Source organism: Sinocyclocheilus anshuiensis, unplaced genomic scaffold (assembly GCF_001515605.1).
Source record: "Sinocyclocheilus anshuiensis isolate Anshui unplaced genomic scaffold, SAMN03320099.WGS_v1.1 scaffold7, whole genome shotgun sequence".
Taxonomy (NCBI): domain Eukaryota; kingdom Metazoa; phylum Chordata; class Actinopteri; order Cypriniformes; family Cyprinidae; genus Sinocyclocheilus; species Sinocyclocheilus anshuiensis.
In genome coordinates, this window is record NW_015549582.1 from 1,399,935 (window position 1) to 1,416,288 (window position 16,354).

At 40.9% G+C, this 16,354-nt stretch overlaps 1 protein-coding gene across 1 annotated transcript in view; it reads right to left on the reverse strand.

Moving 5' to 3' along the window:
- The window catches only part of LOC107657811 (transient receptor potential cation channel subfamily A member 1-like), a 33,221-nt gene that overhangs the window by 14,162 nt on the left and 2,705 nt on the right, over window positions 1-16,354 (reverse strand). Inside the window, exons 3-9 of the mRNA XM_016446057.1 lie at window positions 12,967-13,142; window positions 11,200-11,310; window positions 10,989-11,097; window positions 9,981-10,126; window positions 7,969-8,105; window positions 391-439; window positions 37-136 (exon numbers count right to left, since the gene is read on the reverse strand). Of these exons, the coding sequence (XP_016301543.1) occupies window positions 37-136; window positions 391-439; window positions 7,969-8,105; window positions 9,981-10,126; window positions 10,989-11,097; window positions 11,200-11,310; window positions 12,967-13,142 (828 nt within the window). The remainder of the gene's footprint in view (window positions 1-36; window positions 137-390; window positions 440-7,968; window positions 8,106-9,980; window positions 10,127-10,988; window positions 11,098-11,199; window positions 11,311-12,966; window positions 13,143-16,354) is intronic.

The following is a 16,354-nucleotide window of genomic DNA, read 5'->3' on the forward strand; positions in this document are numbered from 1 at the left end:
ATAATTTTGGAGCTATAATGTGTTGAAAATGTTTACCAATTGACAGCAAAAACGCAACTGTTTTCCAAGCACCGCATCTGGAGGCCATCAGCATAGGAGACAGTCCTTTACAGTCAATGCAGTCAATTTCTGCTTCCTTTCCAAGAGAAATGAGATCCAAATGACAGTGAATTAACAGCTTTATCTAAGGACATATGGTGAGATATTGGACATCAAAGGACATACGATAAGATGATGAGATATTGGGTGCTTAATATTCATCTTATCAAAAGATCAATCCAAGCTTTGCAGCTTGCTGGTTCACAGAGTGCACATACTGCAGAATAAAGGTTTGAATTCGGGTTGTTTTAGCTGCTCACATTCTCACAAAGCAGCCATTTAAACATTTACCTTTGAAATAAGATATTCAACCAACTCGACATGATCAAACAACGTGGCTCTATTAGGAAAAGAAAGTGATTGTTAATCATTGAAGCATGGATATTGATCAAACAAATACAGCTGTGAACTGTAATAGGCCAAGCACGCTAATGGCATAACCATTATTAATACATTTGTTTGGTCATAGCAAAAAAGTGCTTTAAAATCATATTGTACCAACAAGAATACAAATACATATTTTAAAAATGACATAAAAACATTGTACATATTAAAAAGCTACATAGTTTGAAATGCTTTCTAGTTTCTACTTGTAGATATTGTTTCCAAATACATACATTTTACAAATTAAAATGTATATAAAGCATATAAATATACGAATAATTATTTACATACGCTCGCATACATTATATATATAGTAAAAAATAAAAATAAAAAAAACCCTTTAAAAGTCTTATGAAAAAAAGACTAAAGAAGGTAAAGAAGTCTCATATTGCAACATTAGCCCGGGGTCGTCTGCCATGGCTCAAGGAATGCTCTTTCAGTTAGATTGCTTTAATAAATATTTCACCTTCACAGTGTTTTCTTGTACTCTGAATAAATTTAGGAGTGTGAAATCCAGTGCAGATTTGCTTAAAAGTCCTAGTATGATCCTATAATGTTCTTATATTGTATGTTGCACTCCTAGCACTGAATATGAATATTGGATCATTTAAAGGACATTTATTTTACTTGTAAGCGGTTTACTGTGTGCATTTCTGTAAACAGTTCAGGTCTTTTTAAAGGGATAGTTCAGCCAACAATGAAAACTTCCCATTTCAGGATTTAAACAACAAAAAATGCCACTGGCTTTTGTGCATCTCCTAATCAAACCAGACACAGCAAGTCTGCATATACAACAGTGTGAATAAGATTTAATATTTGTGAGTAACTTTTTAAAATTTCCTCAATATACAGCTTGAAAATACTTGAAATATAGCATAATTTGGACTTTTGTTGTGCTTTAACTCTGTCTTTTTTGGAGTTTGATAACCCATTCACACCAAGGATGATATCTATATATAACAACTATAACTATGATAACTATAACTTTAAAATAATTGTTCAAATTCTATGACAATAGGGAGATCCACACTACAACTATAACAATAATGACAATATTGTTAGAATCACTTTTAGACTGTTTTTTCCCCAGTTGATGAATGATAAAAACATTGACAGCCAACCAGAATCCACCTGACTTTAAACCAGCAGTATGTAGTTATGTCTATTTTTGTGACTTTAAAGCCCCCTACAATTAAGTGAGTGGAATTAACTTTCGTAAATATATCACTGTGGTAATTACAGTGGATAGCTGTACACATGCATTTGTTGCTGCCACCCTCGGTTTTTGGAGAGATGTGTGAGAAGAAGCTTCCTCTAACATCTCTGATTTGATGACATGCAGATTCAAAAGTTGTATGAATCTATGAAGGTTGGAAGTTGTATTGAAGGCAAATGGTGGTAAAACACCTTAATAAATAAATATTGCCTATTACCTGGACATACAGTACAGTTGCTTTAAAGAGCTTGAACATTTATAAGCATGAACATTTAGAGCTTAAACATAAGTGGGCGTTCGCCACAGGATTCTCAGATTTCTTCTCCTTCATCGACGATGATGATCTTCGCTGATCTATGAGACTCGAAGCCTGCTCGCCGTAGAAAGCCACGCAGCAGGAATTAAGCTGATTCGCCGCTCCTCCCGCCACCTTCAGTGTCATAGCAGCAGAGGTCCCAGCTAATTCCCCTGCCGCAATCCGGCGAGCCTAAAACAGCCTAAAAGAGCTTATTTCTAACAGGTAAGTTCTTAAAAGAGCAAATTTTCTGGAAACGTTGTTGCAAATGTTGTGCTGCGAGTGTGGCTAGAGGAGTAGTGAGCGCGTCGCCTGTTTGGGCAGCCCCCACGCAGAGACTGCATGCTCAATGAGACGGAATGCTTTCACTGAGAACTTGAGTCTCACCCCTCTCCACTCGCGCCCCGCCTTCTTCAGCGAAGGCAGCCCCACTCTCTCATTTCTCCTCTCTCAGCAAAGCTCGGAGATAGAAACAGCAGAGCCATGGGGCTGAGCAACCGGGTTTAAGCAATCGTACGCCGGCACAGAGCCCACGTGCCTGCTCTCCCCACTGCACTTTGATCTGCCGGGGTGTTTTACAAGTGAGGATCAGCACCCCTCGGTGCTGATCGGCTCTAACCTCATGGGCGGATCGGAGCAGAACGCTGTCACCTCTCTATTGCTGACAGCTTCACATTGTGTGTGCGGCGCTGAAGCTGCGCTCAGACAGGCTGTTTTCATTCGAAAGTCCCAGTCTGTTCCGGTTTCGCTCGCTGGTCCCCTCCATCTCTCAAGTTTCTCCTCTTCCCGGTTACCTCAGAGGAAGAAATGGCTAATTCTGACTGCTTTACATTTGTGTATGCGTCGCGGAGGCTGCTTTCACTATGAAAGCCTGAGTCTGTCCCCACGCAGCTCTTTGATCGGCCAGCATGTTTTACACGTGAGGATCAGCGCCCCTCGCTTTCATCGAGTGGCTCAATCCTTCTAAGCGGATCGGAGTGAAACGCTGTCACCAATGATTTCATATCGCTGACAGTTTCGAGTTGAGTCTGCTGCTCCCCCGGGCCACACCCACGCCGAGACTGCACTCACTGAGATAGACCACTACAAGAGTGTGTCTCTCGCTCTGCTGCGCTCGCGGTTCACCACGGTTCAATGAAGACGGCCCCTCCCCTCGTCCGCTACGAGCGGATTTGAGTGAATGCGCGCAGCACTTTTGATCTGCCGGTGTCTTTACACATAAAAATTATCAGTACCCCTCTTCTAATGAGCGGTTTTTATATTTTTAGGCAGATTGAAAGGGAATGCTGTCACTAATGATTATCGCTGACAGCCTCAGATTCTAGAAGCGTCTGGGCCACGCCCACGGGGGCTGACTGCTCTCGCTACGAGGGCATTGAGTCTAGCACCCCCCAAATGGCCTCTGTTATGCCTCCAAACACCCCGTTCAGTTCCGGGTGCCGACGGCAATGTGTTTGTTGTGAACTCCGCTGTGAATACTGGGCCTGTTCAAAAGCTCCCACACAACTGGCCGCTGTTATAGCAAGAAAAATAAAACACAAACATTAACAGAGAGCAAATTTACTCTTCCGTTTCTCGCGGCGTGGTCCCTACCTTAGTGCAAAGCAGGGACGCTCACGTCGTGCGCTCAGAGGTGATGAATCTGCTGGCAAAAGGAGCTGTAGTATGGTTCCTCCAGCTCAGAGCGAGTCAGGCTTCTACAGCAGTTACTTCCTCGTTCCCAAAAAGGATGGTGGCCTCCGGCTCATCCTCGATCTCAGACACCTGAATCACGCCCTCATGAAAAGATCGTTCAGGATGACTATGCTGAAACAGATCCTCGCGCAGATTTGCTCAGAGGACTGGTTCTTTTCTCTGGACCTGAAGGATGCATACTTTCACATCCAGATAGCCCCCCCGTCACAGATGATTCTTGAGATTCACCTTCGAGGGAGTGGCTTATCAATACACGGTCTTTCCCTTCGGGCTGTCTCTAGCCCCCCGCAATTTTACGAAGTGCATGGACGTGGCTCTTTCCCTTCTGAGACAGATGGGAATCCACATTCTCAACTACCTCGACGACTGGCTCGTGCTGGCCAAGTCGGAGGCAGAATTAATATCACACAGGACCCTCCTCCTCAGCCACTTAGAGCGCCTGGGACTCAAGTTCAATTTTGCCAAGAGAACGTTGTTCCCCAGCCAGCGAACATCGTTCATCACGCCCTCATGAAAAGATCGTTCAGGATGACTATGCTGAAACAGATCCTCGCGCAGATTTGCTCAGAGGACTGGTTCTTTTCTCTGGACCTGAAGGATGCATACTTTCACATCCAGATAGCCCCCCCGTCACAGATGATTCTTGAGATTCACCTTCGAGGGAGTGGCTTATCAATACACGGTAACTACCTCGACGACTGGCTCGTGCTGGCCAAGTCGGAGGCAGAATTAATATCACACAGGACCCTCCTCCTCAGCCACTTAGAGCGCCTGGGACTCAAGTTCAATTTTGCCAAGAGAACGTTGTTCCCCAGCCAGCGAACATCGTTCCTGGGAACAGTTTTCGACTCAGCTCAAATGAGAGCTGTAGTCGCATCGGAACGGGCTCTGGCCATACGGAGACTGACGGCCTCCTTCGAGATCGGTGCAACTCGCCCTCTCAAAACATTTCAGAGGATGCTGGGCCTCATGGGTTCCATCCCACCGCGGGTTCCATCCCATGCATGGTGTCACGGACACCTACATATCAGGGTGAGGGCGCATATACCGGGCAAATTGACTCGAGGAGCGGACATATTATCAAGGAGCAATGTCCCCTCAGAGGAGTGGATGCTCCATCTGCAGATGGTTCAGAGAATCTGGGAGATCTTCGGCGAGGCCGAGGTAGACCTCTTCACCTCAGAAGACAACTCTCACTGCCCAATTTATTATTCGAAGACCAGGGACGCGTTGGCCCACGATTGGCCCAACCTCCTACTTTATGCATTTCCCCCAATCGCCCTGATCCCACAGGTAATCAGGCGAATCAGGGAACAGAGACACAAGGTTCTCCTGGTGGCCCCTCTCTGGAAGAACCAACTGTGGCTATCAGAGCTGACCCAGCTGTTGGTAGCGGCCCCTTGGCCCATTCCGTTGAGACGGGATCTCCTCTCTCAAGCGGACGGGACAATATGGCTCCCTTGGCCCGAATTGTGGGCCCTACCCCTCTGGCCGCTCGACGGGAGCCTACAAGCCTCCCAGAGCGAGTTTTAAACACGATTTTGGAGGCTAGAGCCCTGTCTCTACGCCCTTAAGTGGTCTATTTTCTCTGCTTGGTGCCTAAGCCGCGGCGAAGACCCTTCTACCTCCGATCTGTCAGTGGTGTTATCATTCCTGCAAGAGCTGCTGGATAAGGGACGCTCCCCATCCACCCTCCAGGGTTATGTAGCAGCTACATGTAGCAGAGGCCTCTCATGCCCCTATTGCGGGCCAATCAGTGGGCAGGAACAGCGCGGTTGCCCGCTTCTTGAGGGGCGCCAGGAGGCTGAATCCGCCTCGCCCCCTCACTGTCCCTTCATGGGATCTGCCCTCTGTGCTGAGGGCCCTGAAGGACCCTCCTTTTGAGCCGCTACAGTCTACCAATCTTCGGTCACTGTCGCTGAAGACTGCTCTGCTTCTGGCACTAGCATCGGTAAAGCGAATAGGAGACCTTCAGGCGGTTTCCATTAGTCCTACCTGCCTGGAATTTGGGCCTAACGACCCTAAGGTCATCCTTAAACCAAGGCATGGTTACGTACCCAAGGTGCTCTCCGCTCCATTCAGAGAACAGGTCATTGCGCTCTCTGCGCTTCCTCCCTCTGAAGAGGACAGAGAGTTATCCCTGCACTGCCCCGTCAGAGCTCTAAGAATTTACATTGAGTGTTCCGTCCCCTTCAGACGGTCGGAACAACTCTTTGTTTGCTTTGGTAACAACACCAAAGGGCATCCGGTTACGAAGCAAAGACTCTCTAGATGGACAGTAGACGCTATCTCGCTAGCGTACTCTTCATTGGGCCTACAATGTCCCATCGCAGTATGGGCCCATTCCACCAGAGGCATCGCCTCGTCTTGGGCGTGGTCTAGCGGTGTGTCCATTGCGGAAACCGGCTGGGCCTCGCCGTCCACATTTGCTAGGTTTTATAACCTGGAAGTCCCGGCCTTACAGGCCAGGGTCCTTTCTGCTTGAAGAGACATGCACTGCGTTACGCAAACAAGTCTGACAGAGAGCCCTTGACCGTATCGCGCTCAAGCTCTCTGGTTTTAGTTTACTTGTCAGCTATCGACCCCTGGGGTGCTGAAGTTGCATGAGTACTCTGGGACGATTAACCAGGCCGGGCGTGACCTCAGGAAGTTCAGCCCGTTTTAGCCTTGGGTTATTGTTAACTTCCCTATGGGCATTACTTGCTTATGGAAGTTATAATACTTATATGGTTACCATGGCGCATGCTCTGCTGAAACAGCACGGCTTGTACTTGTTTGACTCTGTTTAACTCGTTTATGAATGTTAAATGTACGCTTTTGTGTTTCTACGTTTTTTTTTTCTTTTTATGTTAAGTTATACTCGGCTGGATGAGCAATGATTCATCGTTACTAGGTGATTGTTATTGTCCTAATCTTAACGGCATGGCTGATCTGCAGGAATCACGCACACCCGACAGATACCGGCAACAAGTTACTCACCTATAGCCGTGATGTGCTTTTATTGCACCGGTCCTCATTGCTGTGTAACATCAAGCCTGATGTGGTTTTACCACCGGAGCTTCGGCCGAGGAAAAGAGGAAGACGTGGGGGTATTCACAGCAGAATTAGGAAACGTCCATTTAAACCTCCTCTCCCCTCCATTATACTATCAAACGTACGTTCACTCCGCAATAAAATGGATTTGTTACATGCCAGGTGTCGATTGGAAAGGGCCTTCAGGGATATTTGTATCATCGCCCTGTCAGAAACATGGCTAGACCCGTCAGTCTCTGATGCTGAAGTCAGCCTGGACAACTTCACAATAATCAGGGCAGACAGAACCGAGCAATCGGGGAAGACACGCGGCAGTGGAGTGTGCTTGTACATTAACAATAGGTGGTGTAATAACATCAAAGTACACCACAAGTCATGTACAGCCGACCTGGAGATACTAACTGTGTCCCTTCACCCCTACTATTTGCCTCGGGAATTCCCTGTTGTTGTGGTCAACTGTGCTTACGTTGCCCCCAGCGCTAACATCAGTACAGCAGCTGAGCGTCGTCGCTTCAGTCGAAGTAACCTGATAATCCTGTGGCGAATGCCCGCTTATATAGCCAGATGACCCCGTCCATTCTGGCAGGCTTTGTCGCCATATGCTTTTGCAGCTCCACTGCCGAGCCATTGGTTCATTTTTAATACACTGCACAAACCAATGGCCGTGCAGTTTCACTGCGTGATTGAAAAAGGCTTCAGTTCAGGAGAAAAAAAAAAAAGGCTTTTTCCCATAGCGCCTTTAGCAGACGCAGTACTCGTTCCCATATCTCAGGGAACCGAGGTTACGTTAGTAACAGAGTACGTTATTATGTGTTGGTGTGGATGCTAATATAGTTATTGTTATAATTATCATACTTGGTGTGAACAGCCCTTTGGTCAGCATGTTGTACGGAAAATAGGAGCATGAACATGCTTCAGAATTTCCCTTTTCATCCCGTTTCCTAAAATGCCATTGTCAGATAAAGTCACAATAGCAAGAAAGTAGCAATTACAGGCAGCTTCCACAACTAACCTGTTTAACAAATGTGCTCTAAATCTTAAAGACATTCTCCAGCACCAGCAACATCTCACATATAGTTTCTTGGGCAATAGTATGGAATTACCTGCTTACGTTATTTGCTTTCCTTGCTATTTATGTCCATATTTGCTAACTTAATGTGAACTGAGATTGCTTAAATCAGCTCGGAGATAAACCAGGAGACTGTCACATAATAACTACTGGAGAGCAGTATGGCATCACACTGACCTATGTAAGGGGGTCTGATTGGCTCCATCCCTGATGTTGATGATGTCTTCCACTTTGTTGTAAGACGAAAGCATGATTTTGACGGCTTCCAGAGCACCCTGAGTGCAGGCAGAGTGGAGGGCCGTGGATTTGTCACACTGCAAAACAATCAAGCCCCACAGACAGACAGACACTGAGATGGAAGTCAGCTATTAGCTTGACATAAGTAGGAAAGGCAGGGTCAGGTAATGCAAGAGGGGGGCAATTTCTCAGCTGCTGCACCAGTAACACAAACCATTAATGAGAGAGCACCCTGAATTGCTGTGGCAATGGACAGAACGGCCAAGCTCAGCTATAGACGTAAGTGGCTGCAATTTGTATCAATTTAACTATCTGAAGCTATTACTGAATGCATCAACCCTGCTGCTACAGACAAATGGAGTGTGAGTGTATTTGTGTCTGTGTGGTCAAGATCGAGAGCCAGGAAATCAGGCTGCTTTTGTATTCATTGCAGGCCACATTCTTCTGACTGCATTTCATAAAAAGATTATTTTTGTCTTTCTTTCAGAATCATGACATTATAGCTCGACATTAGGCAATTTTCTTATATTTGTCCCCAAACTTCTCAGTTAGCCTCAGTGTGGTTTAATGTATCAAAAAGCTTTTACAGAAATAAGTATTGATGATAATGGGCTCATGATTATATTACATAAATTTGCTGACTATCTTATTACTGCTGTAGGAGGAGTTTTGATAAAATATGTTTTACAAAATTCATATTGGTGAAAAAACTAGTCAGTGGAAAGATGGAACCTGAAACCACCGTGATGCATGACTTTTGTTTCTAAGCCATTATATGGAAGCTCATTTCCACCCATAAGAAAAAAAAAATTCCTTGGTAAATCATATTTATGACCATGGGTGACATTAGGGGGGAGGGGGAGGGGGAGGGGCAGTTGCCCCATATCGTTCATCTTTCAATCCCCGATGTCAGCCCCGCTGCAATTGGAGCAGTTAGCCAAGACCAGGCCTGGTTCTACAGGGGTACTAGAGGGTGCTAAACAAAAGCAAAAGCAATTGAAAATCTGGCAAACTATCCAGTGTGTAAGCGTTTGCGCTCTGGACAGCGAAAGTTACTATTTACAATGCGTTTTTGCAGCGCTGAGCGATGAAGCTAATCACAGACAAATATCTGTTGATTTCTTGAACGCAATGGCCAATCAGAAACTTTTTAGTTTTAGTTATGAAAACAATTGCCATAATTTCAATGTTTTGTCATAATTGTTTTGTCATCATTTTTTACTTTTTATGACATAAAAATGAGTTATGATTTACCAGAACATGATTTTTCTTATGTAGTGAGAATGGGCTTCCATATTATTTAGTGTGAAAGTAATAAATAGAAACCTAAGTTCAACTTTGAACTGTTGTTGGCATAAGAGGGATTGAGATAAAGGGTCAAGAAAGTCATTTTATAAATAATAATAATAATAATAATAATAATAATTAAATAATTATTATATCAGAGTGCTGCCCACAGAGGATACCGCTATGACAATCTCACAATGTTTAAAGAGTCTTAAAGGAATAGTTCATTCAAAAATGAAAATTCTGCCATCATCCTCACCCTCATGTTACTTCAAACTTGTATGACTTTCTGTATTCTGTGGGAAATAAAACAAGATATTTTGAAGAATGTTTGTAACCAAACAATTTTGGTTACCTTTGACTTCCATTTTATGGACAAAAATACCTTTATCAAAATATTTTATTTTATGTTCCACAGGTGAAAGAATTTACATTTTTGGGTGAACTATTAGTTTAAGATTCTCTCCAATCAGTTTATAAAAAATAATATTTTTTTACAATACCATACAGTTCAGTGGGCTGCCACGGACTCCCTGCCAAACGAAAAATAAACTTTCTTTTTCATCACAAGCCTTGGGCCATTTGATTCCTTTGATCGTTTTAGGTATGCTTGTTAACTTTTATATTTAAAAAGATTTTTTTATACCTCTTGTAACAGCACTTACCTGTTTCTGATCCACTGTGGCTCCTTTAATGATGCAAAGTTTGATCACCTCAATGTTGCCCCCACGTACAGCCAGATGGAGGGGAGTACTTTTGGTCTTATCCAAGTAATTAATGTGCACTGAAGTGGAAAGGCCCAGTTCTTCTCCTTTATGAGGGTGAGAAACAGAAGAGATGAGTTCAGCTTCATTTTTCCATACTTTTCAGTTCATTTGAGGAATAAAGCATCAAAATAAAACTGTCATAATTTATTTGCCTCATGCCTTACCAAACATGTACACTGAAACGGGCCAAAATGACAAAAACAAACAAACAAAAGGTGTTTCATACAACTCATGCCCAATATCCCAAGTCTTCTGGAGTCATACGATAGCTAATACTTGGAATATAGCCCATGAGGCATATGGACCCCTTTTGCTACTTTTTTGAAACACCAGTCCTTTTTTTTTTTTTTTTTTTTTTCTTTTTGTGTCAAGTCACCATTTATTGTAAATTCATGGAAAAAGAGGTTTACATTATTCAAATTTGCAACAGGAAAATAAAAAGCAATACTGGTTTGGAATGACATGAGGGTGATTAAATGGTGACAGAATTTTCTTTTTTCAGTGAACTATCAATTGACATTGGCTGACATTGGGTGATGTCAAAAACCTCAATCACAATGAAAGCATGACTGCTTTGTTTGGTCACCATGTGACATGCTTGCAAATAGCTCTGGAGGCTGGCAGTCACATTTGACATGTTGACCCTTCTATTTGTTTGAACTGTTTTGCATTTAAGAATCTGAAAATATTGGACTGTAATGTAAATGAAAACTGTGTCATTTGTCTTTCAGCCAAAGGGAGCTGTCAGAAAAACCCACAAATATTTATATCTGGAACACATCATTCCGGAACAGAAGACCACCCATGTATTGTGCACAGTCACAATGCCTGTCTAAACTGCATGGTGAATGGGTTGGGAGTGGATTCATCATGAATTGGTGGAATGAGAATATTAAATTCACTTGCCAATTTTCAAAACCAGCTCCATGGCCTCTTTGGCACCTGCAAAAGCAACCGTATGGATAGCGTAGTGACCCAGTTTGTTCTGAATACACATCTTGGCACCATGTTTGAACTGTAAGGAAAGAAAATAATCTCATTTATCACACAATATGGGGAAATGAGGATTATGTCAGTCATTTTTTTGTGTTTATTTTTATGGCTCTTTTGTACTCACAAGAAACTGAATAGCTTCGCAGTTATTAGTGCAGCAGGCCAGCATCACAGGGGTGTTTCCCAGATCCCCCTCCAGATTGGCATCTGTTTTGTCACAGGACTGAAAAAGGACCTGTGCCAGACACAAACAAAATGATCATCAATTTCCGCATGGCACTCAATCAGTATAATTCTTCCAGCATTTCACTCTGACAGAAAGCGGATTCTGCACCGAAGATGCCCTCAAGTTTCCCGCTGAGCTGTCCGTATGCTATCCCAGCTAAATCACGCAAGCATAAATGTTGTTGGGGATATCAGTATGACTGTGATTCGACTGTAGGCATGAGACCACAGGTAATTACAGAGTGATGATATTGAGATCAACAGCATGAATATGAGTGTGACATAACTTCTGTAAACAAGTATATTTTAGACAACATAGCTTTATCTGTTTTTACTTTAACCAGTGTTATTTTAGAATTATTTATATACAACTGTAGTATTTATTAATATTGTTTATTCAACTTATTTTATTTCAGTTAGTTGTCAAGGCTACCCGTCTAATTTATTTATTTTTTTTTACGTTTAAGTTTGTTTTTTCATCTAATAAAATATATATTTTATTTCATATAGGCTTCATTTCAATTAACAAAAAAAGATTTTATTATTTTTAGTTAAAAAATAAACAAACTCCCTCTACCAACGAAAACAGTTCCAAAAAAGTAATGGCAGAATCATCCGCTGTGTCTCCGTGTTTCATTCCTGAATGAATGAATCAGTGTTGTGAATGGGTTGAATGAATAATTAAATGACTCACTCATAAAGACACTGACTGAATTCAGAAAAGCATATTAGCATACTACTATTACAATTAGAAATAATAATGCTATGCTAGTATGCTATTCTGAATTCAGGCAGTCACTTGAATAAACATATGAATAAATGAAGTAATTAATCAGGCCCTGTGTCAAAATATGCCAACTTTCATACTGTCTGAATTCACTGTATTTGATAGATGAAGTAGATGAAATGTACCCAGATGACTAACTACTTCTGCCACCTGAGATTCTGGAGTGTGCAATCGATTGACACTTTACTATCCCATGAAGCCACAGGAAAGGAGTTGTGAATGGCAGTGAATCGACTTGTGACAGTGACAATATGGCGGAAGTAGCTCATCCGAATTTCATTCATACTACTCATATTAACACTAGTACATACATTTTTTATGGTCACAAAGTAAGTTTTAAGTAGGTAGTAGGTAAGTAAGCGATTAAGGATGTAGCTAGTGTTTTGTGGACGAATCAGTTGTGTAAATGATTCAAATGACTCACTCATACAGAAAATGTTGTCACCTACTTGCATTATGATGCAACCTGCAGAAAGAGTAACTGAAAAATCCCCACACCCAAAACAGACTGACAGTCTCAAAAACAGAATGATTTCTGAAGGATCATGTGACATTGAAGACTGGAGTAATGACTGCTGAAAATTCAGCTTTGCTATAACAAGAATAAATTACATTTTAAAATATATTAAAATAGAAAACAGTTATTTAAATTTGTAATAATATTTACAAATATGACTGTTTTTACTTTATTTTTTTTAAAGGAAATAAATACAGGTGCATGTATTGGGCAACTTGGACAGCTTTGACCAGTACAGTATATCTGATACAGTCTGATGCACATAATGACAAATTATTCAACAGACTGCAAACAGCATATCTACTGCTGCTCTCTGGCCTGACTGTGACACCAGCGGATTCCCAGCAGCATGTGTTACTGACCTCTACTAGATGATTGTATCTCTTTGTGACAGCCAGATGCAGAGGGCCCATCATGGTGCTGTTGAGGATGTTGGGGTCAGCACCCAGCTCCAGCAGTAATGCACAGCTGTGCAGTTGATCCTGCTCTACAGCCCAGTGTAGAGGAGTTCTGCCCTGCTCGTCCTGTACATTCAGCTCTACACAGCAAGAAACACTGAATTCATATGGAGTTGTTGCGACGTTCTGGACAGTAGGACATTCAGCAAGCATTCAGATGCAATCAGTGTGATAGCGAGCGACAAGTTCACCTTAGGCAGAAAGGTGCGAATAATGACTTCGAAACGAATATCAAATTCTACCGAATAATAGAAAAAAATAGACTGATTATGCAACAAACACAGTAATAAAGTAATATTTTTAGTTAACGCGTCTAAAAAAAAATTACAAAGCAATTGTGAGCATATGAATAATTATGAATGAAAATACGCAAGGTGTGATTTCAACTTCAAATTAGTACTTGTAAAGACTAATACTGAAATAAGATATTATATGGCACATATTTTCCACCTTCTTAATTGTCACCATATATGTTTTAAACTTTCCTAGCGTTAACATGATTGTGCGTCACTTGCCCTCAAGCACGTTGTCACGATTCACTGTGGAAGGAACGATGGAGACGCGGAGAAATGTTCAACAGTCTTTAATACTTGAATCACAGGGGTCAATCCACAACAGGAACACGGGAAACACACAACATCCAACAAGTAGACCCGACAGCCACAAACTGAACAGACTGGGACTTTTAAACACAGGGCAATCAGGAGAACACAGGTGCATGGAATGACTCAATTAACTGGGACACGGAACACATGGGGAGGGAAAACACAGCAAAACCAGTCCAGGGGCGTGACACACGTACACATATAGTGTGTGTAAGTACGATTTCTTTTTAAAAAATTAAACAAATTATTTTGTCCTTATATTTCCAATTCAGTCAAAAAAAAAAGCATTTTCACTTTATTTAACATACAGGTTGAAATAATGTTTCATATACAAGGCATATTTTCTATATGGAAACTATTAATGGATTTACATCTATAAAATGTTTTGGTAACACTTTCTTTGAAGCCCGTATTTATAATACATTATAAGGGTATTCTTAAGGCATTATAATGAATGCATAATGCATTATAAAAAAACTTATAATATGTTATATCAACTCATGAATAATCATAACAACAGTTATAATACATCATAATACTTACGTATTTGTGGTTATACATTTAAGAGTATGATTATTTATAACACACAATGAACACCATATTAAATCTACTTCATTTACAGAATAATGGACTGTATCATATCTTGACATTGTTTATTTAAGATCTGCCCAGTATCTTACTACAGCTTGTGAGTGGTTAGATGTTGAGTGTTATTTGAGTGTTTCCTGTGGAGCTAATGTTAATTAATTGATGTGAGCTTTATACTCCAACTGAAAAAAATGCAATGTTTTATATGGTTACATTTTATTTTGATGGTCCCCTTAATCAATCGACTATAAGCACCTTTGCAACTACATGCCAACTAACTCTCATTAGAGTATTAGTATGCTCAAGAATGGTAGAATCTAGTATGTTAGAATAAGTTTACGTACTTGCAAATACACTTATAGTCAGTTTACCTGTTGGTTGACCATCAAAATAAAGTGTTAGGAAATATTTACAGTAGCAGACATACTAATACTCTAATGACCGCTAGTTGATATGTAGTTGCAGAGTCACTTATCAACAGCTGTTTAAAGGGTACCATCAAAATAATCAAACTTTATTATAAGAATACCCTTATTATGTATTATAAATACATAAATACATCTGTTATTTATTTTAATTTTAGTTACATTATGTCTGAATTTATTATGTCTGTATAGGTCTTTTATTAAGTTTTTAGTTTTATTTAATTTGAGTTATTTTAATACTTCAACAAACTAAATGGAAATGAAATAATATATATATTGAATTTATTAATGTGTATGTACAAATACAGTATATATTTATGTGTGTGTGGTTGTACATACACATACTGTATATGTAGTTGGTTTTTTGGTGTTTGGCTTGGTGTTAGAATCATTATTATACTCTTATACCTTTTGTTCTTTAATATTTTGAATTGTTTTTAGCTTTATTTTTTTGTTTTTCATTTAAATGTTAAGTTTAGAAATTTTGCTGTATGCATTTGTCATTTTTATTTAATCTCTTTATTTTTAAAATGTGTATAGGTAGTATTTATAAAGTTTTAGCTTTTAGTTTTGGATCTGTTTTTAGTTGTTTTAATACTACAATTGATTGCTTCTGTTGGATAAAAGCGTCTAATAAATGACTAAATAAATAAATAAAAATACGGGCTTCATAGAAAGTGTTACCAATGTTTTCATTCAGTTTTGAAGTACTTCAAGTTTATGCCCCTGTTCTGTCTGAATACAGACAAAGATAATTGATAATTTTGTCATTGGAACAGATTAAGAAAATGGCTTTTCTGCATAGGTCTGGTGTGTCTCATTTAATATCGTGCTTCTCTCCTCTGATTGTCCAAAAAGATAATTATCCACCCAACATTCTGTTATATTCATATTCCAGCTTTTTGCAATATTTTGTGTAGAGCCCTGCATTTCAGCCTGGGGCCCCGACTTTTTTATGCCCCTCAGGCCGGGCTTCAGGCCAATTTTCATGTCATAGTTCAGACGCGGGCTGGGCCTCCGGCCTGTTTTAGGCTTCTCCTTATTTTTATATTTTAGACATCCATCAATTAGGCTAGTGATGAAAAAAATTGCCTCGCTGGTGGAAACAACACAAGACCGTGCTACTGCGACTGTCAAGAGCGGCTCGACGGTGTTTAGTGTCCCGCAGCAGCAGCATGTATGGTGCGTGCCGTCAGCGCAGCTGAACAGTTCTGCGTTCAAATGCAAGCAATAGGCTTAAGCTTGCCGCAAAGCACCGGCAAAAGTAAATACCATAAATGTGACAGGTGGAAATAGTAAGTAGATATCTGAGTTATTTAATAATAAACTAGTGTTTTCTGAGTCGGTGTCGCAAGGATGAAGTTGCCGATCCTGACTCGCCATCTCCTCATTAGACGCGCCTTTAGAGAGAAGTGCATCTTTACAGATTATGATTATAATGAAAGAGTTTTTGTTTTTGATTTGTTTTATTTCGTTAAGTAGTAATTTAAAGCTTTCTATAGATATATTATCATGTCTGTGAGACATGTATTCGCTGAATTTTGGTTCAGTTTTGTAAAGCGCTCCTGTTCAAGACGAGATGGCCTAAAGCGCGTCATGTTTGTTTTCTTTGTGTGTGTGTGTGTGTGTGTGTGTGTGTGTGTGTGTGTGTGTGTGTGTTTAGGTTTTTTGGTT